Source organism: Marmota marmota, unplaced genomic scaffold, assembly GCF_001458135.2.
Source record: "Marmota marmota marmota unplaced genomic scaffold, marMar, whole genome shotgun sequence".
Lineage (NCBI taxonomy): Eukaryota > Metazoa > Chordata > Mammalia > Rodentia > Sciuridae > Marmota > Marmota marmota.
The window spans coordinates 7158014-7183830 of NW_026000283.1; the positions used below are offsets into that span (position 1 = coordinate 7158014).

Genomic DNA, 25817 nt, shown 5'->3' on the forward strand with positions numbered 1-25817 from the left:
TTTATCAGAGAAAGTTGTATTCCATGTTCAGAATCTGCAGATCAGACTAGCTAGATCTTTAGCTTTTCATTTTTGCCTCAGAAATATTCTAAAAACTGTAGAGTCCTCAATTCATTATTTCTTCTCCCACTCTGCATCACCCTTGGAGAAATAATGGTTTTCCAACATGGGGGGGGGTCCCAAAAGGTAGAGGAGGCCAAGAATGGGGATGGAAGGCCCCAACATCAAACTAACTTAGGGTTTAGCTGAGGAGTCTGAGCCTGCCTTTCATTGCAGTCAGGGTGAGGAGAGATGCAACCCTTTGTGAGAAACACAAGTAAGGTGACTATTGCATCCATTGCAAAGCTTCAGGTAGGAAATCAATTAGTGAATACTAACTTCTCAGCATCTGCATCCAGGTAAATTTTAAACAGATAATTGAAGCACAGAAAACAAATTCTTTCTTTACAATTTTATTTACAAAATGTATTAAAATTTTGTACAATACCTCATGGCAATGAGGCTCCGTAATTATGCCCACACATGCAATTTATGCTTTTACGGCCATTAGTTTGCTTGGCAATTTTTCTGTTCACTGAAGTACAGCTTTAACAACAAAAAGAAAAGAATTGGAAAAAAAATCCTCAAGTGACTATTGCCAAACTCCCATAGCTTGAAGTTAGTAGCAGAAATTTGAAGCAATTAACATTTTTTTAAACATGCAAGTTTTTTTTTTTAAATAACAAACCAATTTACCCGCTTCTTTATCCCAGTGAAGTTTCCTCTCTGAAAAACTGATTTGAGTCAATAAACATACATTTCTCTTTATACAGTGCCTATGAAAACATTTGTGTGTAGGTTGGTTGGTTTGTTTTATACAACTTCATATTCACACAGAGTTAGCTTCCCACACTGGGACATTATAGCATTCATAAGTTGAAAATCACAGTTTCATGAAAACAAAACAAAACAAAAACACAACAGCTTTCTTTTGTGTTCAAATACCATTTAAAATCTGACAGGTGAGTTATTTGCTTATGACACCATTTTTGGAATGAAAGTTTATATTACACTTTTCTGGAAACATTTCCTTGGAACGAGACTTCTTCCTTTCTTTTCTGAAGACAAGAGCAAATATGCAGCGAGTCAACTAAGCATCTAAGGGTCACACTTGGGAAATGAAGGCGAGCTCCTAGTTTTTACAGTCTGGAAACTTCCCAATGCACGTTACTGATGAGAGCGAACTACTGAACTACGGAAAGCGTACGTCGTTATATAGGAGGTAATTAGTGAGCGGAGACTATTTCCTCTGACTGTTCTGATGATGCCAACGGCAGGTATGCAATTAGTTACTTGATAGCCCATGGAGCAGTAGAGCGATCTTCTGAGAGTCAGTAGAGAAACTGCTCCAAGCAAGGACCTGGGAGTGATGCTGAGGCCCTCAGATTAGCTGTAGGTTTGGGAATGCATTTTAGTCTTTGCAAACTAGAAAAGGACACATGCAGTCTGACGGAGAGCCATGGGCAGTAACAGGCAACAGCTGGTAAGACAGACCCAGCAAGAGTAAAGTCAGATTGAGAACTGTGGTCTGAACCCACTGGCCCGCCTTGCAACGCGGTTCTGTCTCCGTGGTATACACTTGAAAGGCATACTTAGCAGAGAAAGCAGAGCTAAACACAGTGTTGTTTCTGAGAAAGATATTCTAAACACATCTGGGAGTATAGGCAGCATTTCCCTCACCTCAATGCTAAATACTCAGCTATATTGACTTAAAATGCACACTGAAGCAAGAAAAACAGATCTGTGAGCTGAAATTCCAAGCTTCTTGGAAAGCCTCGGGATCTGTTTTAGGAAAGCACCGATAGGTATGCCTGATAGTGCCCCGTCCCTTGCTACACACACAAGACAATTTTGAAAGCTCTGTTGATCCCTTTACCAAGTGGGAAGTTATCAAAGCATTTTCACAAAACTATTTCAGGAACACAGAGAAGTCGCCACTTAGACCCTTTTCCAAAGCATTTGAATTTTCTTAAGTGTTGCATTTACAGTCTAAAGATATACACATTTCAGCAACATTGAAAGAAAATAGGATGCACAGAACATCACCACCAACAGGAAATACCAAAAACATCTGATCAGCAGATCCTAGAAGAAATGCCAGTCTGTCTTTCCAAATACTGGGAGACAGAGGGTTTTTTAATTTTTTTTTTAATCTGGAGGAACTAATTCTTTTAGCTAAGATGGGCCTATTTGCTTAATTGGAATTTTAAATTTGTGTGTATGTGTGTGTGTATTAAAGAACATGGTGTTTGTATATTGTGCAGTGGTATCAAAGAATGGCTTTTGTTGAATTGACTTTTTAAAATAAGACTTTTTTCGCATACTGGAATCTTGCACGTCCATTTTTTTGTTGGTTTTTATTTTAATTTTTCAAGCAAAGCAAAAAGATTTCAATGATGGTTTGCATTGTCATGAGTCTTAGAGTGTTCCATAAGGCACTGAAGGAAAAAAAAATCAGTTTTTCCTATTGAAAGGTCATTGCACCATCAGCAATATTCGTGTCATGCCCGACACCAAGGAGAGTGAAATCTGGCTCAGGATCCTTGAAGCAGCCACGTTTTCGGTGATTTCCTCTCATCACATGCCTCCAGTGGGAAGGGATCTGCAAAGGCAAGGGGAAATTTAAATTTGAAGGGGTTTTCTATTTGGAATTGAGAAGTTTATTATGGCTCAATCTATCTTGAACAAAAATGATGGCTATTATCTCAAATTGGCATTACTGGGGCTGCAGCCTATTCAAATGGCTTTAGACAGCAGGCCTGGTTAAATTCTTCAACTTGATGCAAATGCTTTGCAATATGTTAAATTAGGATAATTCTCTAGTATCTGGATTGATTATACTAAGGAATATACAGGCAAAGTCTACTGCAAAGTCTAACTCAAGACTTTAATCACTCAGAATGTAGGTATACTAGGAAGTTGTAGTGGTATTTAAAAAGAGATATTTAAGAGAACTACATGGCAGAGTGTATTCTGATTACAGAACCTGTGACAAAAGACTATTCATTTACAATAGAGGGTAAAAAAATCTTTTATGGCTTACTGAATTGAAGTGCATTTCGACTGGAGAACAAAATTTACTGCTCCTTGCAAGAAAGGTGACTGTTTATTTTTTTAAAATACCTACAACCTTAGTTTTTAAAGCCTAAAAATAGTACAAGGACTTTAAAGAGATAGCAAAAGAGGCCAGAGCATGATATCCATGAAAGGGCCAGGAACCCATGGGTGTTTGCCCTAACATTGTGAGCCTGATTGAGATGCTGCTGGTGGCACTCTCCTTTTGAAGACATCAATTAACTATTGCAGGGGATTCATCTGCCCCAACTCAGAAAACTGAAGAAGACTTTCTTGCTCCTCTTCAAACTATACCCACCTCTACATCTTTTCCCTGTATACTAAGGAGATACTTCTCTTTCTTGTGAGTGAATACTAAATTGATAACAACAGAATGATGTAATCATTATGTACCATTGACCCTGGAATAAAAGTTATCTGCAAGAAGAATGTTGAAGATGCATGCACCTGAAGCCTAAAAGACTATCATGGAAGTGGGCCAATCTCTTCCTTGGAACCCCTAAGTCCTGGGTCATATCTCTTTCAGAAGTTAAGAAAAATTTTATATCTGTGGCAGAAAGTCAGAGTCCCCATTTCTCCATTGGTTATGAGATGTCACTACCTAGCTGCATGACTTTGGGCGAGTGACCTAACCTCTCAGTGCCTCTGATTCCTGCTTTTATTTTATATTTCATGGTTCTTTGGATTAAACCTAGGGCCTCACACATGCCAGACAAATGTTGTACCACTGAGCCATATCCCAAGCACCTTGATTCCTGCTTTTAAATGAGAATAAATTATTATTACTGAGGTAAAAGTTCTTTGGAGAAAAAGAATATCACTGCCTCATTTATTCAGGATTTGGTCCCCATTTAACATAAAATGAGCTCTCTTATTCAAGAGAACTTCTCCAGCAAGTATACCTGTGCATAGGCTGCAGAAGGAATATATCATTCTGAAAATGGGCAACAATATGAACAAAGTTAATATTTCCTAGGAAGACTAAAGAGAACAGTCTTAGGAGAAAAATGGAACCCCTCCCATCTTCAGGCATCTTGAGGTCTTGCATCTGAGAGGGATTTCAGAAATATTGTTGAAAAAGCCAAAGGAGCCTGAAGTCGTTCTGATCAGCATTGCGGAAACTGGAAAGAGTTTCTTGAAACAATTAGCAGAATCAACCTCAGGGAGCACCTCAGTGAATTTGTGGCACCAGAAGGTCAGTCACTTGTGAAGGCATGCTTGTGGCAGGGGAGGGGCACACTTCTAGTGGCTGGTCAGTAATCTAGAGAAGCATCAAGTAATTAAGACACAATCTTTTCTCTAGTGGGTGCCAAACATGGTCTGAAGTTGAGGCACATGTCCCCCTGGGCCCAATAATCCTCATTTACTATTGCCCATAGTAAATAAGAGGTGACTTCCTCATCTTTTAAGGGTACTCTTTTGTTAACCAGATTTCAATGGATCATATTCTTGCAGGTGATTTACCCTGAGCCATCCTTCCTGAACAATTACTAGTAATATCAACCCTGAAGGCAGACTCTGATAATTAGTAATAAATGTAAAAATCTCAGGAAGCCTCTCCATCTTTGTGCCTGTGAATAGACCCTGACAGATCTAGGTCAATACAGAGAACCAGAAGCCTAATAACTAGGTAACAAATTAGAAGTCACTAGGTGATATTTTAGAACTTCTTTGGAAATAAAAGATGAAAGGGTGAAGAGCTCACTCTTTACCTAACCAACACTCCCCTAATGTCACATCACCAAATTGGCTGAGGACAGCACAGAGGTTTCTATTTCCTATTCAGCCTGCTTTGTGCCTCTTGACTGACACATGTGAGGTTTTCCTGGCATCTTCTGAGGCTTTTCCTTCTTGTCTGGAGACTTTGCACAGGCTTGGAGGACAGATTTGTTTACAGAGGCTCTTCCAAGATTTTCTTACCATCCCAGAGATAGCTGCCAAGGTGCTAGCTAACTGGGCTGTAACCATAATGGCATCAGTGTTTATTGAAATGTGACTTTTGTCTCAATTAACCTGAATTTTATTCCACAAAAGTGGATCAAGATGAATAAAAGAAAACCAGAGAGCCAGAGTTGTGGCAAGTTAATTTATAAGGCTTTACTCCCATGTTTTATGTCCCAGGCCTCCACTTTAGGACCACAACATTCTGTTCAAACACCCTCTCTCCCTCCCTCCCATCCTCCCCTATGTCTCTTCTTTCTCTTTTCAATTGCTTTCTTCCTTTTTTCTTTTCTTAGTCAATGTTCTCTGAGATTGTTTTCTCTAATCTTACTATTCCCTGGAATAGCAGCATCTGCATGACCTAGCAACTTGTGAGAGTGTTGAATTTCAAGCCCCATTGTTGATCTGATGAATTAGGATGTACATCTTACAAGATCCCCATATGATTCACATTCACAATGATGTTTGAGGGGCAGTCTGGGGCTTTATAAAGATTGAGGGTATATTATTTGGGAAGTAAGGGTATTGATTCTCAAATAGAATGACTGATAATCCTACAGGCTATCCTAATTCTGAAGCCTGATATACTTGTTTCAAAAATATTCTTTCTGGGGAAAGTAGGAATGGTTATATTCTGGTGTGGAGTATATAAAATGGGAGCATATGGAGGCTTCATGAAGTTCTTTAAGATTTTTTTGTGCATGTGTAAACAAGTGTGACATAAACTTAAGATCTGTTTCTCATTTGAGAAGGTCTAAGTAGGGTTTCAAGTTTTCTGGAGGCCACAAGGCCATGGGTACTCAGAGGAAATATGGTTTAGTAAAGAATACAGTTATAGAAGGAAGAATTGAGTTCTAATCTAAGAATGGCAAGTACCTAGTTGTTTTTTTCTTGAGCAAGTTCACTTGATGTAGCTGGGTTTTAATTACCCAAAACACAAAATACGACCTGATCCATGTCATCTCAAATGAGGGAATAAATGTGAGAATACTTAGAAAGCTGCTACACAGATTTAAAGTATATTATTTATTTGCATGCCAGCATTTTAGAATTTGGGATAATTAAGCTATGTGAGATTAAAATCAGTCAAGTACTATCCTATGAAATAAAGCAAAAAATATGCCCCCAATTGTAGTGGGCCTATATCACCTACTCAAGTAAAGGATTTTAAACATACTGGGACATTAAATGCTTGTATGCAAACAGTGCTAATTACAGTGCTAATCACAGTGTTGAACTGCCACCAATGTAATGAAAACACTTTATCAGCAGGTTAGTTCAGTGTACTGAACATATTGTGGCAAAAGGTTGCAGTCTCTAGGAGGAAAGGACAGCAGCGACTTTATCAAGTAAAATGATACTTTCCATGGTAAAGACAGACGACTTATTTGGATGAAATGTTTAAAAAATGCCTGGATTTAGATCCATGATGTGAAATATAAGAAAGTCAAAACAGAAATGCACAAATAAAAATTCTAGCACATTGACATGAGGTCAATCAATCACTTAAAATAAGGGAAATGAAGTTGCTAATTTTTCTGTTCCACTTTAGATAAGCATGTTAGTAATGGCAGGTGCACTCCAAGGCAAAAAGACTATATTCTATTATAAACACTTCCAAAATGGAGACATTATCCTAAGACAAGCTTGCCTTTGAACATGTCCAAATTATTGGTGGGGTTTGGCTGTAGCTGACAGACTCAGTGATATCAGTCAGGTTCACCTTAGTTTGAGTTTGGCCAGCAGCTTAGTGCCTAGACTGTCCTTTGAGAGACACTTACTTACCTGAGTATCCGTTCCATGGAAGGGACAACAAAGTAACCCAAAGATTGAGAAAACTGTCTCAGTTATGCTGCTTACCTAAAAGGACCTTAACTCCCTAATGGAAGCACTATACTAATTTGCTAAAATTCCTAATTTTAACATAATTTCCAGAATAGCTGCTTTCCCTGGAGTTGCACTGTCCAACATGGCAGCCACCAGCCACATGTGACTATAGAACATTTGATGTATGACTAGTATGAGTTGAGATATACTCTAAGTATAAAATATGCCCAAGATCTTCCAGATTAATATGAATAAAAATGTAAAATCTCATTTATTTTTAATGTTCTTGTTTAATAAGCATATTGAAATGATAATATTTTAGATGTATTGGCCTAAATGGAATTAGCTGCACTTGTTTTACTTTTTAAAATATTACTTTTAGAAAATTTAAAAATTATACATGTGGTTCATATATGTGGCTTACATATGATTCTATTGAACAGTATGGCTCTAGAGAATGTTTTTCCTTTTTGGTCACAGATTGTACTTTAATTATAACTATGCTATCAGAAAAGCACCACTGCCTGACAAGAAAGCACAGTTTTCAAAGAAATATAATGGTTGCAAAGAAGACACAGCTTGAAACAATAAACCAAAGTAAAAAAACAATGAAAAAAAATAAAGGTTTCACATACAGTAATGGAAAGCCAATTAGTTTACTAGACCTTAACCGTACCCCTATATCTTAACACTTTCTGTTCCATACACGTTGTAGCCTTCTCTGTATGTAGCGTAATTCTGAGTGTTGGTGGCAGGAGCAGGCTTAAAGTTTTGGGTGTTCTTTGTGAGTTTCATGCGTTTGGACTCTGCCCGAGATTTGTAACAGAATTCTATCAAAGCCACCATCATGGCCAGCCCCAGACCTCCGACAAGTATATAGAAAACGCCTGCCACATTGCTCAGGCTCAGAGCGCTGGTCTTGTCCTAAGAGAAATGAACAACGCGATTAGTTCTTGGGGAAAGCGAAGGCAATGGGACATTATCATACATTACAACAGCATAGGATATTTCTAAATTGTCAAATAACTAAACATTGATGTAAGTGTAATGACTCAACTCTGGCAACTGGCTAATGTTTCACAATAACCAGCAAGATAGTAGATTGTGCTTCTGTTTACCATTTTGAGCCTCACCTAAATATCTTTTAATTTTCATTCCTTAGTCCCTTAGTACCTCAAAATGGTGCTCAACAACTATAGACAACACTTGGCCATGGGAGCAAAAGAGTAAACACAAGCATAATTTATTCCTCTGCTGGCTTCAATAAACACCATTTTCCAGAGTTGAGCTGTGACATAATCTCTACATATGTAACACTCTTTTCATTTGGGAACTTGAAGCACTCTTTCCCCTCTCTGCCCCACAACACCCCTTTCTCCCTCGTTCTCCCTGTGACAATCTTTGTCAATAGCTAGTCTTTAAGATACCAGGGGAGAATATTAGTGGTACCTGATATTCTTGTCAGGGAAGTTACTTCATGAGGGTTTGTTTAAAAAGGGTTAAACATCCTCTTTTCCCCAGTGACTGAGAAATTGCTTCTCTTGGGAATTGGTTGCTGAGTTGTCATCCTAGTCAAAATTAGGGCAGCAAGTCTTTGTGCTGCGGGGACAATGACACAGCACAAAGAATTGGCTCCATCTGATATTCCTGGAAGTTTAAGGGAAGTGTCAGGAGGACCCACTGGGTCCTGGATTGGCTCTATATGAATCAGAAAGCTTTCCGGGGGACTGATGATTTTATTTAAATTGAGCTCATTTTTTAACTTTTACTCCAGGGAACATAGATAGTATTTTTTTAAAAAAATACTACACTTATCTGCTTTCTATTTAATATGGGGGAAAAATTGAGGAAGCCGGTCAGTGACTTTCAGGTCAAACTGCAAATCTGACTAAGCTGTCTAACTCTATGAAAAAGCAAAAACTGAACTACTAAATAATGGAAAGAAAAAGTTGGTGTCTTGAGCCCTACCTTGAGGTAGGACACACCAAGGGCCAGGAGTCTTTCTTTGAAAAAAAAAAATAAAATAGCATTTTGTAGTCTTTTTAGAGGGAATGTAACCATTTTGCTGCTGAATGTAATTGAATGCAATATCTAAATTATTACATCAGTGAATTTGAGCATCTTATTTAAATGATGATACCACTAGCAGATGATGGCCATTGCTGACCCTCAATACTATGGTTCAGCTAGTTCTGGTATATTTAAATAAGTAAATGTAAAGACAATATGGTCTTTTCCTTCTGATACTTGAAATTGAATCACATTCAGGGAGGGGATGTGGGGGTGCCTCATGTCCACAACAACCTTGCAAATGGCTACTCTTCTAGGATGTATGGCAGCTAGGTGGGTAGTAAGAATTTCTATTACTTATAAAACAACAAGTCATCTCCTTAAGGAGGCTGGTGAGGCTATCTGCAAGGATGTTTCACAGTCCATTAGGAAATGGACTAGTTTCTGGTACCCCTCCCTCTGCTATCATATTCATATATGTATATGTCATTTAAAGTAGGGGAAAGGTCTGTTAACATAAACCATGTAAGCTGTGACAACAAGAACAGTTTTAAGTTCCATGTGTATAAGTTTCACAAGAGTTGCAGAATTCCCTAATGTGGGACATAGAAAACCAGTAGCAAAATGGTTCACTGCACAGGGAAAATGAGTGGCATTTCATGAAATGAATTAACTGATACCACAATATTAGTTTGAAAAAAGGAAAAGGCAAAAACTGAAACTAAAAAGAACTTTCTTAGGGGAGCAAAGGGGGGCAGGAAGGAGGCGGGGAAGAGTGTTTCATGCTTATCAATGTGATGTTATCCTGACAATGTATACCTTTCAGGAGCATGCGACTAAATTTTAAAAGTATTACGTACAGATTCAAATGACACCTTTGGAAGAGAGAAGTGTGACAGACTTAATGAGATTCAAGATCCAAATAGATGCTGAATTCAATACAACAGTAGCTGGGAGGGAGCTAATCATTCTGTTTACAGAGACCAGTCTGTTATTTGTTCATATGGGACAGATGTAATATATTAATAACCAAAGGTATTTACAACTACAAAGTCTCTGGAACTATAAGAGGTTAAGAAAAAGTACTGTCACAACTGGATCTTTTGTTGTTGTTGTTTTATCTTTGAACTCTCAAAATGTGAAATACAGTAAAACCCCCTTATAACACAGCTCATTATTTTATAGCTTTGGAAACACAGTGGGCCAGATCAAGTTCCCTAATCATAACAACAGCTCTATAGAGTCCAACAATTGATTTTATGTGGCAGGTCTCTGAGGCTGGTGTTTGCCTTATTCCTTTAGTGCTGGTGTTATAAAGGGGTCCCACTGTGTCAGGGAGTGTGTGTTGGGAAGGAAAGCCGTTTTGGGATAGAAAATAAACAGTGGGTCAAAATGTGATTGCTAATCAGTACAAAAAGACCTTCAGCGACTGACCTTACTCCCGGAGTCCTTGGCTCCACATTCCCCCTTATCGTACCACCATTTGTTTTTCAGCTTGTCTAAGATGCCTTGTTCACTGAGTTTCAATACTGCAAGGTTTACAGGCGTTCTTCACGTGGGAAATAACATAAATAACATTATATTATGTTATTTTATGTTATTCAAGCTTCAAACTACTTTAAAACTATAGAAAGCGATAAAGCAGGGGGCCCTGGCCACAGAGTAATTTTAGACACTGCAGGCAACCTGAGCATTACCTTATAAAAAGTTAACACTACAGCAACGCTATATTTACCAGGGCCTGCCCATATCGCTTTGAGTAATCGGCACACACTGTTAAATAATGAGGATAGAAAAAAAGGCACTCCTCAGATAGGCTGTGTGTGGTGAGGAGGGTCTCCCCTCAAGTGACAATAGTCAGCGGCAGCTTGCAGTAGCTTTGTGACGGAGGCATGTTAGGTTTGATCTAACCGGGTGTCTTGTTGTACTTCCAGACAGAAAGCAAGTTTTATGGGAGGATTGGAAGAGGTGATGGGGCCAGAAAGGGAAGCATTTCCATATTGTGAACTGAGACAAATGGATGAATCTGAACAGAAGATAGACCCTACATAAATAATGTGCCTTGTTGTGTTTCTTGTTACACAAATCTGTTACCCAGTGCAATGATCCCAGAAAGAACTGTACTACATACATGTCCTTATTTCACAAACATGCATTCTAATTTAGGCACACATTGGTCTTAGTATTAAAAGGTGTGATATGGACTTCTGAGTTTTGCATAAGAGAATTATTTTCGATGATATAAGAACTGGCCTATGGACTGTTTCTGTAGTATTTGCTGCCTGCCTATCTGTTATGATCATATGACTGTGGTCAACACAGATCACCAGACAGTGGGCCAGATTGTTTTAAGATGGAATATTAATATGGCATGATGTAAAATGGCAAACTGACTATGCCCCTATTGGTAGCACTGTAGAGGAATAGTTCCTACTATAAGAAGACTCCCTCATCTGAGAAGCTAACATAGGACCAGGAGACCAGGAAACTGCTCCTCAGTCCTTCACTACTTAAAGTATAAGGACTGTATTGGGAGCCACATGGCAAATACGTAAAACCCAATAAGTCCTAAGAGAAAGATTTTTCTCTTTCAGAGATTTTTTTTTCAGCTGTAAAATAGGAATAACGACCTTTACCCTGTCTTCTTCTTAGAGCTATTGATTTTTTTTTTGTACCAGGGATTGAACCCAGAGGTGCTTAACCACTGAGCCACATCCCCAGTCCTTTTTTATAATATATTTTGAGACAGGACCTTGGGATGAGTTGCTGAGGGCCTTGCTAAGTTGCTGAGGCTGATCTTGCACTCACAATCCTCTTGCCTCAGCCTCCCAAGCTGCTGGGATTATAGATGTGCACCACTGTGTCCTGTGAGCTATTGAATTTTAAATGAAAAATCTCTAATAACTTGGGCAAAAATGTATTACATAGGGAGTGTAGCATAATTCTATGATGAGACTATAGTGGGTTCAGATTCATGTGAACAATATTGCCAATACTAGTACATGTTGGTCTGAATGTCAATTAGCTTAAAAGAAGAAAATCAGACAAATTTATGTAACCCTGAACATGCATTAAAGTGTCTTAGCTTATTTTGGATAAGTTGGGCCCATAAACATATCCATTTACTGACAAGACTGCCTACAGGCACAAACATCTGGCCTCTATTATACCAAGTTCCAAAACCTATTTCCTTTCTTCCCCATTTGCTGTTGAGAGCACAGGGGCCATCTCATCTTGAGATATTCTAAGACATGTATCATTATTTTAAAGTAATATGCAATTTCAGAGTACTTGAGATTCGAAAAACTATAAACCTTTGGTGGCAGGGAGGTGATACTTTCTTAGTTAATGCAGGGCCTGGCAGTAAGAGTATCTGCATTTGGTATCTCACAAGGAAATTGGGGTCCTTTTATATCTTTACACAAGTTCCTTCAATCAATGCTCAACATCCTGGGTTCCTCAAATCTAACCAGAGTTACTCGGAATACAAAGCAATAAAAGGTATTCAAAAGTTTGAGCTTCTTTCACAGATTATTGGCAGTGAAAATTAAGTCTTAAGTTTTAAAGGACAGACAAGCCATCTATGGCCCTTAGATCAGTGTTGTAGTGCCTTCTTCTCTACTCCTGACCATCTAACCCCCTTCTCTATCTTCCTTCACTAATTACTTATTATCTCATCACTACCACTTCTCCCCTAATGCTGTGCCTTAAAGTCAACCAATGACATGAGACTCAGCAATGTGAAAGTTGGCTCAGGATGCAGGGGAATGTTTTCCAGTGACAGAGGGGACCTGGGCTCTACTAGGACCACAAGAAAAAGTACAAAACATCTTCTTTTTCCTTTCTTTTTTTGTTTGTTTTTTTTAATGGATTTTTTTCTTTTTCTGTGTGTATATTTTATTTATTTTCCTATTTACTTTTTTTTCACTTTTTTGGCACATTAAACACAATGGTGGGAGTTGTTGTTTTATATATATATATATATGTACATGCTCACAATATAATAATATAATTTGGCCAATGTGACTCCTTGGCACTTCCCCCCCTTCTTCCTCCTTTCTGTTTTTTTTTTTCCTGTTTCCTCTTTTTNCTCTCTAAGCTGTAGGCAATGGCTTCTTTTTTTTTTTTTTTTTTTAATTACATAGGGCACAGTGTCCTCTCACTGCTCTCTGACTAAGACCTTAACAGGCTTTGTCCTCCTTTAAACTCCTATGTTGTTGAATTAACTTCGTTCAATTTCTTCAGAACTGCTGCTCTATTTGGTGTTAGGAACAGAGCAGTTGAAGTCTGATAAAAGGTACTCACACTGTAGTCCAATGGAGAGGTTTTACTCTCTATAAAAATCCTAGTTTTTAAAGACATTTGTCAACCATTAAGTGAGCTAGATTGTTAAATGTATAGCATGTTGGTTTAGAGCAGTGGTTCCCAAAATGGGATCCAGGGTCCCCTGGGGGGATCCCCAGGGTCCTTTGGGGGATCCTTTCCTCAGAGGGCCTGTGAAGTCAAAACTTTTTATAATACTACTAAGACATTGTTTGCCCTTCTCACTATTATGCCTTTATATCATACAGTGGAATTTCTTGGAAGCCACATGATGTATAAAATCACAGCAGATTGAGTAAAGAAAAATAAATGAGGATCCCATTCTTTTATATTGAGCCAGATAATAAAGAAATTTGTAAAAGTATAGGATAGTACCACTCTTCTTACTATTTTTGACTGGAAAAATAGAATTGTTTCATAAAAGTATATTATTTATGCTAACATATATTGGATTTATTATTTTTAAATGAATCAATGAGTACATTCTCTAAAAATTCTTCAGTGTTAATTTTTGATGCGTAAATATTAATGACATAACACACATAACCAAAACTCTTTTGGGGGGACTGGGAAGATAGCTTAGTGGCAGAGTACTTGCCTAGCATTTTCAAATCTTTGGATTCTATCTCTAGCACTGAAAAAAAAGCTTTTTGGGTTTCTAATAATTTTTAAGAGTATAAGGGGTCCTGGGACCATAAGTTTAAGATGCACTAGTTTTGGAGAAGCACAGGCTCTTTACCTGTGCAGGGGTCTATTCTAGGATGCCCACTATATAGTCTTACTAAAATTCAGGCTTAGCATGTTAGCAAAATACCATCCTACTTCTGACAAATGACCTATTCCTACCTTAGGTCATCCAGTGTCTTTCACAGAATGGCTAGTAGCTTCTATCTACTCCCATGGTCTCCACAGTTACAATGGAGGTTACCTTAGAGCAATGGTTTTTACCTAGGAGTTTTTCTGTCCTTCAGAGGACATTTGGCATTATCTGGAGTTTTTTTTTTTTTTGTCATAACTGGGTGGGGGAATGCTATAGGCATCCAGTGAGTAGAGGCCAGGGATGTGGCTAAACATCCTATAATGCACAGGATAGCACCCACAACAAAGAATTATCAGGTCCCCAAATGCCGTTAATGCTGGGGCCAAGAAACCTGGCCTTAAATCATCCAGATTTCCTCTGAGATACCCCAGGATGTGAGAGAATGCTGACAAATGATACACCCTAAGAAATTTAGTCTTTGATTGAAAAAATCACAGGGTTTATGAAATCTGGCAGGGAGCCAATGTGCATTTAGGAACTTCTAAATAAAAATGAGGGAGAAAAACAAACATTTCAAGCAGCAGCACAGCTAAGGAGCATAAAAGCTGTAATCAGAAATCACAGATAATACCACTTAACAAGGTTAGGATAGCTGCCAAGAAAAGAAAGTACTTTAAAAGGCAAATCTCCTAGAACTCCATGTTGCTGTGGGATAGACTAAATTTCCAAGAAGGTACAGAAAAACTGCTTTTATCTACATTGTTTTCTCTCTTACTGAATCTTACTGGATTGCATTACCTAGTCCAACCCAAATCAACCCAATGTACTGACATCCTTTCCCCAATTCACATGCATGTGCGCGCGCGCGCGCACACACACACACACACACACACATCGATATTTTGAAGAAGAGGGAGTTTGGTGGACATTTGGTCATTTAAAATGTCATTTTCTCCAGGAAGCCGTTTTGTCTCTCACTCCAATATTTTCTCTTCCTTCCATCATTCTCAACCTTGCCTCATTATTTATGTCCATATATTGTGAGTCCCTCTATACCATGTACTTCTCAAGGGCAGGGATCATGGCTTATGCATCTATATCCTCATTTAGGATGCGTTTCTCAATAAATATCTGTTAAATTGATAGCTGTCTTTTAGCTTTTTATTTTTCAATCTGGTAACTTCTCATAGTTATCATATAATTATTATAGTCAAGTTTAATAATCATGCCAAGAAGGCAGATTTTTGGTCCCCCCTTTGTATGTAAAGAAACTGAGTCACAAATAGATTAATCAATCTGCTCAAGCCTCTACAGCAAATTATGGGGCAGGCCACACGTCAAATTAGTATACACTGAACTCAGTACTGTGCATTCACCAATGGAACACACAAAAGGGTAGTAACAGCCCTCCTTATTTTTGCTTTTCTGAATGTTCCTAATGATTTTTTTTCCTTCAGGGACCACCATTCTCCAAATAACTACCAACCTCACAAGGGCATATTTTGCAACTGGGGCCTTTTACTGTGATGCAGCAATGTGTCTCCAGGGTAATGTTTCGAGCAATTACTGCAGGCCCTTAACTGGTACCTGAGAGAATTATAATTCAGAAATATTTATTGTATTCACCTCAATAGAGAACAGAAAGAATTAAACAAAGTAGGTCAGATTCCTATCATGGAAATTAGTCAAGCATTCTCCCTCTGAAGGGCTTGCTATGAACTTTGCTGAGTACAGCCCTCCTAAGACAAGACACAGGTCAACAACCTTAGGGGAGAAAGTAGCAGGGCTTTATGATATCATTTCAGGGGGTCTGGGAATGTTGCTTTGCCCAAAAATGTTCTCCTCATCGATATATGAAATTCCACTATGATAATCTCACATCTTTAAGTTTGAGCAACATATTCTGTTGAAATAAATTTTTAAAAAACTTCCTAAAAAGTGGGAAATGAAGCAATGAGTGACTGTTTACAAACTACAACTCTGCATTGTATTTTGTTTAAAAAATGTTAGATGTTGGAGAAAGAATATTAAGCTCCCCTAAGAAAAAAATGTTTTATGGCATGTAAGTCATATAAATCATTACTAATCAGATGGAGCGGGCACAAGCAAATGTGAATTAGTCATTTAGAAGTATATGAAAGTAATGCTAACTTGTGTCAGGATGTTGATTCCTGAGTGGAGAAGAGTCATGGGAGTGCCATCTATTTATTTATTTTTTATATGTAGGGGCAACACTGTAATTCATAATGCTTTGATAAGGAGTTCTATTTTTGAAGAAAAGATTATTGGATGATATAACTTTCTGCTTATCTCTGTCACTCACACCTGGCAATAACTCAGCTGCAGAGGATTGTGCTCACAGCCCAAGGCATCAAGCCACTCCAGATGTTGGTTGTCTAGATTCCAGGCTCAGTTGCTGGGATGTAGCAACCAGCCACTGCAAAGAATCAGTGTTATTTTAGTGATGATAAACCTTACATATGGAGACAGCTTTAGGATAAGAACATCATTGTTGTTTTTTTTTCTGTGAAATATGTTATTTATTTAAAAAGTAAATAAGACTTTTGAGATATTTCAAAGGAACTGCCCAATTTATTTTGAAATTTTGATTTCAGAAAATATTTGAAGGTAGTAAATAAAGTAGCTTGGAGCCATGTTGGGTTCCTTATTGTGGACAAAGAAACTCTGACGGGATGATGTGAGAGTGTTGAACTGGGGGTGGGAAGGAAGAAAACTGGGTCTTGTGAATAATTACCAAGTTGATTTCTCCAAATAATCTGGTGATCCTGGAAGGGTTGAGAGGGGAAGTTATACGATAGATATGGCTCTGAAACTGAAAAATATAGGAACCCAGGTATAGTAGGATTTATCCACTTGAGAGACTGTGGGATATATTCTACTCTAAATGGCCTCAGTTTTCTTTCTGAGCAGGGATACTTTAGAGAAAATGCCCAATTAATGATATGGAAGATTTCAATGATACCCTCTGGAGGGATACATACATGTGTAAGTATGTAGGTTATAAAGACACGATCACAGAGAAGTAGAAGAAATATATGAGCATGAATAGTACATTTGCACCCTTAATTAGAAACTTGCTCTGACAACACAGTATCTGGATGATGAAAGTGGAAACTGATCACAGCCTGAGTGGGAATCCCTTCCCCCATGTACCCCATATCTAAAGCTCTATCTTATTAATGCTTGCTTCTTGGTATGCAGGGTTTTTATGAATGACTTCATAAATATCAGTGGTGGAAGAATGGTCATCCTCACTTTTTCTGACCTTTTTTTTCTTCCAGAAGATATTTCAGGATTTCATGATGACAAGCTGCCTTTCTTAATCACTAGTGACCAGTCATCGTTCTTAATAACTTATCTTTCTTGGAGAAGTCCTAGTATTATTCAGGATATACAGGCGTGTGTGGGCAGGCATAGACATCCCTGCCTAGGTTGGTCTTGTTTTATGTAGTTGCAGCCACTTGATGATCAAGCAAAAGAAGAATCATTGCTGAATAATAGGATTTACTAATTCTCTTTTGTAGGTTAACTTGGGTATGGGTAGTGAAGGGATTTATTTCTCTATATAGCAGCTGTTAGAGGCTATGACAGTTCAAAAGTGTCTGGAACCCTTTTAAGAAATCTCTACCCATGTCTTTTCACAGGGTTTCCTTCATGCAGGATTTCAAGAGAATGAAGGTTTAAGTCATTTCAATCTTTCTACCCTTGGATCACCCTGAACTTTCTCCACAACCTGGGATCATGTGCACACATGACTGCTGGCATTACCAGACTCTGGCCACCCAAGTAACCCTAATTCCACAGGGGCAGTTACAATGATTTGCAGAGTTATGTAGTGCTAGGCTGCTAAAAGTCACTGCTGAAAGAGTATTTATAACCATGTAGTTCACAAATGTAGCTCAAACCTATTTAACTCCTTGATAATGGGATCATAATTTAATATAAGTGCAAAGAGCAAATTCAATAATGCATGCATATAACATTAGGAGTTGAAAGCTGTGAGTCATTTTACTAAGGGCCTAACAATGCTAGTGATGGAAACCTATTGAAGAGCATTTGGGCTAACACAGCATTCCCAGAAGCAACTTTTGAGACATGTGGGTGAAGCCAGAGGCATTTCCAAATGATAACCTCTCAAATTCAAAGAAATAGAACCTTTGATTCCACATACTATGAATTTCCCTGAAGGATTTTTTTTTTTTTTGCCAAATTAGACCTCTGTTCAACTTCTTCTTCTAGAATAGGAATCCAAAACCATTATCAGTTGTAGACTATTTCACATCACATCATTAATTTGTCTGGGAAGACTTCTTACCAATTTGTCCCTGACAAAGACAAGGGGTCCAGTGAAGATACTAAGCTGGAGAATCTAGTTTTGGTTAAAATATGTCCACAGATATTTTCTCAAGTATATAATTAGTATGATTCACTTGAAAATTTCTATTTTAATATACATTAAATATTCAATTATCAACTTTGGTTGGGTTTTATTATGCATAAGCGTATTTTCTTAAGAATAGTTCCTTCCAATGGCACCAAGAGAAGACAGAAACTCAGATGATGAATGTTTCTGAAGACATGTAGGTCATTAGACCACAGATTTTAACTTCTGATGTTATATGCAAGCATCATTTGAGTTTACAAGGAACTCAAATGATGAGTGCTTCTGAAGACATCTAGCTTATTTCCCTGATTCTAGGCAAAATATGCATTGATAGTTCAGTCCAATGGGTGCCATCATCCTCTTTTTTCTCTAATAGCCATTTTTTCCAGGAATCATAGAAAAATAATCAGTCTTAGCTTATACTCAAACATAGATTACAACAAATGGTGTCTATATATCGGATCTGAAAGCCAGCTACTGGTTGCCATGCCAAGGTACACACCACCCACTTCTAGCACACATTCTAGCATCCACACATCACATCTACATTTCCAGCAGTGATGCTAGACAGGATACATTAGCAGTCTTACTATGTATATGTATATATATATGTATGTATATATATAGCATGTGTATGTATGTGTATATATATGTACATATACATATATATAGTATATATATATATATATATATATATATATTTATTTATTTATTTATTTAAGAGTAAAGTATGCTATTGCCTTAGGTCTATATTTTGAGAAATATTTGCTTCAGTGCCAGATGAAATTAAGCAAAACGGTTAATCTAGCACTGGGACCACACTTTTGCCATCTCTGATCAATGGGTATAAGCCTCATGTGCCAAGGGCCAAATGCTATACCGCTCTCTAAAATGTCAAAAGAGAATGGATTTCAATTGTTTTCCATAAAAGACATTTCCCCCACCCTGCTCCACCAACCCCAACTCCCACCCTAACAAAATGTATTTCAGTTAAATCAAATCTTCATGTTTCTTTTCCATGTCTATCCTACCTTTCAGACAATGGTTCTATAACCTCTCCAAATCAAAGGAAACCAAGTACTTTGGTCTTCAAGGGGCAGGAAGGGCATGGAAATATACCATTTCAATCTTTGCCACTGCAACGGTGTCTTTCCTTTTGGCAATTGTGTAACAGCATTCTTACCTTCAGGCTTTTCACTCCTGCTGCTCTTTCTGTAGTTCTGATGTTGGGCATTTGCTCATTATTTGTCAATAAGAAACACATTCATGTTATTATGATATCACCAAAGGCAAACAATTATGTCCTAATCACAGAAATCATGTTAAGGCCACAAAGTCAATTTTTAAAATTCACAGAATGGAATAATTAAAAAATCTTTTCTTTCTGGATTACATTTTTTTTTCCCCCGGTGGAAGAATTTATCTTTTAACACCATTTGGCAAAATCAATGGTTTTGGCAGCCACTGGAATTGTTCAGTTCTCAAGGCAACAAGTTCCTTGCTTGGAGCAGCCATCTGAGAGAACGTGAGGATTTGTTCTTGGGAGGAAGACCTAGCAAGTTCAAGCAGCAAATTTAATCACTATCAGGAAATAAAACTGTCAGGTTCTTCATACTTCCAGGAGGTAGTACCAGCACAGAAACATGCAAACCAACGAAGAGCATAATATACTCACCCTACTCCTCGATCCCAAACCAGAGTCTTGGGGATTCACCGGAACATCTGCTAAGACCAGGAAGTGCCATCGAGCTGTAATGATTCTTGCCTATGCACATAACAGTGTCAATAAAGGGTCATTGGGATCCACCTTAATCTTGGGCATCCAAAATGTCTATCTTTAGGAATGGCTCCTACTAGTAAAAGGTCCATTTTTTTATGTAGGTAAATGTAGATGCAGATTCATATCCATTACCTAAGGCCCAAGAGTGTCAGACTGTTCTGGGTGTGGAAGAGAAGTGATTAAGAGACGGTGGCACAGTAAAGGAGAATTGTAGACATACAAAGAAGAAGAGGAAGAGGAAGAAAAGGAAGAAGATGAAATACACACAAAACTGAAGATCTCATTTGTACATATGGGAAATATGGTCATAACATTATTCATCTATGTACCACTAAGAAGCTGAGGGAATTTGAAAATAGGCTGTGTCAAAGTGTCACATTTTACTGTCTTTGCATAGATGAATTGCTAAAAGCAAATGCATGGAATTAAAAGAAGATTGCTAGGGATAGGGAGGAGGAGCATGTTTGAATTTCTTAAGAGAACAAACTTTTTTAGGTACTTTAAAAGCACCCACATGAAAAGAAACATCTAATTTTAATTGCAGGCAATTTTCAAATCTATTAAAACAAAGTCCCTAAGTTTTTTTCTCCAATGTGGGTGATGCACACTGGTTAGTTTCTTCTAGTTCCTATATATTTTAACTGCATTTCTATATCAATATTCTGTAAGTCCTAATGATGTCCTACAATTTATTTAAATAATGGAGGTTTAATGGTGTAGCCCTTCCTTGTCCCTCTTTCCCCCATATGCCTTACAAGTTAAGAAATCCACGTACTGTACAATTCTCATTGCACTCAATGGGTTCAGAATGGTCTCATTTAAACATTCTGTTTTATTGTTCCACAAAGCACACAATATGTGCTATTTTTCACCTTGGAAAATATGGCACTGGGAGTCTATTTAAATCCCTGGTAAACTAAAGCCAGGTACAAATCTAGGGTGAGGTAGGATAAGACAACAACTTGTCACCCCAGTCACAAATAGCTTGTTTCATACATCCTTCTCCCTTTACTAGGGTTAAACTAGATGGGAAAGCCAAACTGGCACCCTTTCCTGAAAGTAAGGCAATGAATATGAGTAGATGGAGGGACCAGAAGAATGTGGGAGTTTGAAGCAACAGATAGCTGTGGAAGGAGGCTGATATACCTATACGGTAATTCCCAGCTAAATCCCCATTCTTCTATGATTTGCAGTGACAGACTTTTACTTGCTCTGTCACAAACCCCTGGTGATATGGGTTTATCGCTGAAATGACCACTGGCTCTTAATTACTGCTTTTGCACACATGTTGGAATAAAGCACTAACACAAAAGGGTGATTTGCAGGTTAAAAAATCCCAAATCACAGCTCTAATTTCCATGATCTTTGCTATACATTTATAGTCCATTAAGGAAGGATCAAGTCTGCTTTGTTTAGGCCTTATTAGCCCATGTTTGAGAAGTTGGTGAATATAAGCTGTGTTTTGGTTCTAGTCTGTGGGTCTGGTTCAAGGGCTGCCCTAGTCATTGACCTTATTCTTAACTTCTTGTATTCAGAAAAAATAAAATAAATAAAATATCTGTTGCATTATTTTAAGTACTCGCACATTTACAGCAGCTTGGAAGGTTGCTGGTTCTTTTGCTAGTAAGGTAACTTTTCTAGAATAGGCTCAGAATGTATAATAGCTCATGCCTGAGAGGAACAAAGTCAACAATTTAACATAATTGCCCATTCATCATTATTTAAAGGTTGCAGGAGCCCAGACTGAGAGATAAGTAATACAGGTATTTCTTCTCCTCCTGGTTTCAGAGATAATAGGTGTGAAAGTGTTTTTGAAAAAGTAAAAGCACTTATAAATGTCAGGCTTTGTGATTATTGTCATTTTTAGTAATCAGTACTGAGTGCTGGAATGGCTTAAATATGCCATTTGCCTAGTAACCAAGCTTGTTGAGAAAGAACCTGATTCTTATGGAAACATTTCACATGCAATCAGATTCACATTGCTCATTGGGTAGGTAGATGCAATAAATTGCTGTCTGCAATAATATCACAAGAGGTGACCTGGAATTCAGCAGACGTTTGTGACAGCATTAGCTGTGTGACCTTCTCAAAGTCACCACCATCTCTGGATCTCACTTTCAGTATGAAATGACAGTACATTTAACAGTCAATTGTCACATTAACTTGGGATAGAATACAATAAATAAGTATAATTCTCAAGCCATTTTGCTAATGCAGTAAAACCTCACTGATTTGGAATAACAGAGGGGAAGGATTTTCTGAATGAGTAAAGCAAGTCATGAGTTGCAAAATAGGTCTGAAGAACGACAGTTTTATTACTTTAGGTCTATTTTGTAATTCAAACTGACTATAAGACATTGCCTTAGTGGAGGTCCTTGTGAGAACTATTTTAGCAGATAAATTTGTAATGATTATGATTATATCTAATAAGTGCTTCTAGTGTTTGCAAAAGAGTTTGTTCTCTTAAGGACAAATTCAACTGACAATATAGTCTAAACTCTTCATTTATTTAATAAACCTCTCTTGTCCCCATCCCTACTAATATAAAGTTAACTTTTAGACTGGTCCCTGTATAGTTTATCCCAAAATTATTAATTAGAGAGCTCCAAATTGATGAACTTCACTGCCATTTTTCTCTCATTCTCCATTGATTCGTGTTTAGCAACACCACTAAGTAATGGTAAAGTGGACTCAGATTCATTTTTTTCTCCTTCTCTTGCTCACTCTCAGAAAACAGCAGATAGCAATAAGGAAGAAGATAAAGACAAGCTCCTCTATAATCCAGAAATGGAATAAACAATTATGGAAATGCAGCACTGTTATCCACAGTTGAGAAAGGGATTGATTTATATCAAAAGGTTGACTGAAGGAATGACCAAGAAAAGTTATTTGAAAGATGGCTGGTAGATAGGACTATGATCAAGAAGTCGGAAACATTTATGATCTGCTGAAATACTTTCTATTTACATATTGAAATTCAGATAATCTGGAAATTGTGAACTGGCAATAAAGTTACTTGATAAACTTTGCAGCAGTACTAACTGAGGAAAAAAGAGCTTGATTGTTGGTTGTAATTAGAAAATAGTTGGTCTAAAGTTTTGGGGTCTTCACAATACCAAAACATATGGTGAAAAGTAAAAATTCAGCCAAATATGTGCAGATTTTTTGTTTCTATTATATCAAACATCTGGTTATTTGAAAGCTTCTGGGCACTTGGCATCATGTGGATTGTTTAGAGTCATCTTGATAGAGTCCATGGCTCCTTTTTAACCATGCTGAGTATGAATGATGAATTCATGAGAGCAATGTATCCAATCCAACTCAATTTTCTTTCTGCAGCTCACTTCAATGATACAATTAAGTTCTCCGTGGCCTGCTAATAACATGAGAAAAAGACCAGGAAGAAGGTGCTAAATACTTTGGGCATCGGGTTAGCCATTGTAAAAATCAAATGAACCAAAAGCTTGGCTAAATTGTCAATGTCATCAGTTCACGTTGGTAGGACAGGAAGTTACTGTATTTTTTGACACATAGTAAAACCTTGATTAATTGGAATCCATATGGGATGAGTGGGATTTTCAATAAGAATACTCATTTTGTTTCATTCTTGGCTAATAGCATGTTTTCTTAAAATGCTTGTTTCCGCTTTCTTGCCTCAGAGCAGCCTTTAATGTTTGAGGGTCAATCCAGATGGAGAGACGTTATAGGAGAAAGAGCTGAATGTGACCTAATCACAGGTTATCTCTTGGCAAGTGATTAAAAAAAATCAATTCCTTGAGGTCTTCTTTTTTTTTTTTTGGTACTACTGAGGTTTTCTCATCAATGTGAAGTTCTGAGGGGGTGCAATTCAGTTAGTTGGGACACTGGTGAGGAGAGTTCTCGTTAATCAAGGTTTTACAGTAAAAGACCTTTTCAATGCCTGGTGAGATTATAAACTGAAGTTGATTGCTTTTAAATTTATTTCTTTGCAAGTACTCTGGATCAGTGTTTCCAAACCCATGTTATACTGCAGACTGGCAAACTAACTTTTCCACTTGGATCCTGAGGGATGGAGAGGGAAAGAGAGGAGCAGAGGTACAGCCATTGTCTCTGAAGGAGAAAAGTTTTGGCTTGCCTGTCTGTTGCTTTATGGTTGGGAAACACTGTTCTTCACCTTAAGATGCCCATGGTATCTTGGTTGTTATAAGAGCTGATCTCACATGCTTCAATATAATTCTCATGCCCCTTGGGCCACGGAGGATTCTGTTTTCAGGTCCTCTCCTGTACTTACCCAATGTGTCTTTCCATGACTTGGTATCTTGACTTCTGAGTGAGCCCCTATTTCATGTTGCTTGGATGATTCATTTTAGCCCCGAAGAGTGTTAGGAACCAAAGGAATGCCAAGTAAGATGGGTTTTCTCATGGTGGCAGCCTGGATAATAATTAGACCTACCTGAACCAAGAACATGGCTAAAGAGAAGCCAAATCAAGGATTCACACACAAATAGTACCACAGGCGACGCACTTGTTTAAATACACAAAATAACTTGGCAAAGTCTCTATATGTGATGACCTATTAAAGAAAGACCCCATTTAACTTGAAATCCGTCTAGTTGTTTGGTTTTCAAGTTAAGTGGGGCCTGCTTAAATGGGCCATTACATACAGAGAACAACATTTCACCACTCATACACATAATTGAAGAAGTCACCCCTACTCAATCAACCAACTTGTGTGCAACCATCACATCTAGGGAAAAAAAATACTGTAACCTGACTTTTCAGTAGATGAATCTGATTTCTCACATCACTCAAATGGAGGCAGGTGGGAACAGTCTAATAGGAAAGCCTTGGACTCTTGAAAGCCTAGGGCATTGAAACCCATATCATGGCCTTCATAAAGCAACTAGCCTGGTGTGTGAGGGGAGGGAGGGGGGTGTGGACAGGGAGCCTCTGTCTGGGAGTTTAAGAAGGGACCCAAGTTAGATCAAAAATATGGGCAGTGCCCTAAAGTCTTTCTGATTCCCAAAGCTGCCAGGCAGGGGAATAACCTGGTCATTCCACTTTATGTGTGAGTCTTGTGCTCTCTCCTCAATAATAAAATAACAGTCTTGCCGATTACTCGTCACTAAGGGTACCCGGTTGTGGTGACATTGAGGCTGACCTTGGAGTCACCGCCCCCGCTGCCGCACTCTCCTTTGTCGTACCACCATTTGTTTTTCAATTTGTCCAAGAGGCCTTGCTCATTCAGTTTTAATACTGCCAGGTTAACAGCATTTCTTGAAACGATAAAACATAACTTGTAAGAAAATGCACAAATGCTTAGGAAATCGTTAACGTATAAAAAGGAGCACAAGAGGACAAATTGGCTAAATTTCACAGAACGTGGAGCTATAAAAATGTCTGTACAGCAAATACAGGGTTAAATATTGGAAGGTGGCATGGAGGATAACATTTGCTCAAAACTGAAGTGTGCGGGATGGGGAAATTGTCTTTGAGAAAAAAAGTAACAAGAACACCACATCCATGCAATTAACATTCGTCACATATGGCACCATAACTTGGCTTTTACCATTTAAATTGAAAAAGCCGTTGAACTGTAAAATTAAAACAGCAACAAACAGTCAGAGAGGACAACACAGAGAGAGAACATTAAAAAAATGGATGCATTAAATAGATGA

At 38.0% G+C, this 25817-nt stretch overlaps 1 protein-coding gene across 3 annotated transcripts in view; it reads right to left on the bottom strand.

The window, feature by feature from the left end:
- Positions 1–439: 439 nt before the first annotated feature.
- The window catches only part of Gria3 (glutamate ionotropic receptor AMPA type subunit 3), a 269270-nt gene continuing 243892 nt past the window's right edge, over positions 440–25817 (bottom strand). Inside the window, exons 14-16 of one of the 3 annotated variants that reach the window (XM_048797096.1) lie at positions 10327–10441; positions 7559–7806; positions 440–2641 (exon numbers count right to left, since the gene is read on the bottom strand). In XM_048797096.1, coding sequence (XP_048653053.1) covers positions 7561–7806; positions 10327–10441 — 361 coding nt within the window. In that variant the 3' untranslated portion in view covers positions 440–2641; positions 7559–7560. Of the gene's footprint in view, positions 2642–7547; positions 7807–10326; positions 10442–25300; positions 25416–25817 lie in introns of those variants that run through there. The other 2 variants (XM_048797097.1, XR_007344989.1) reach the window with 2 other exon arrangements.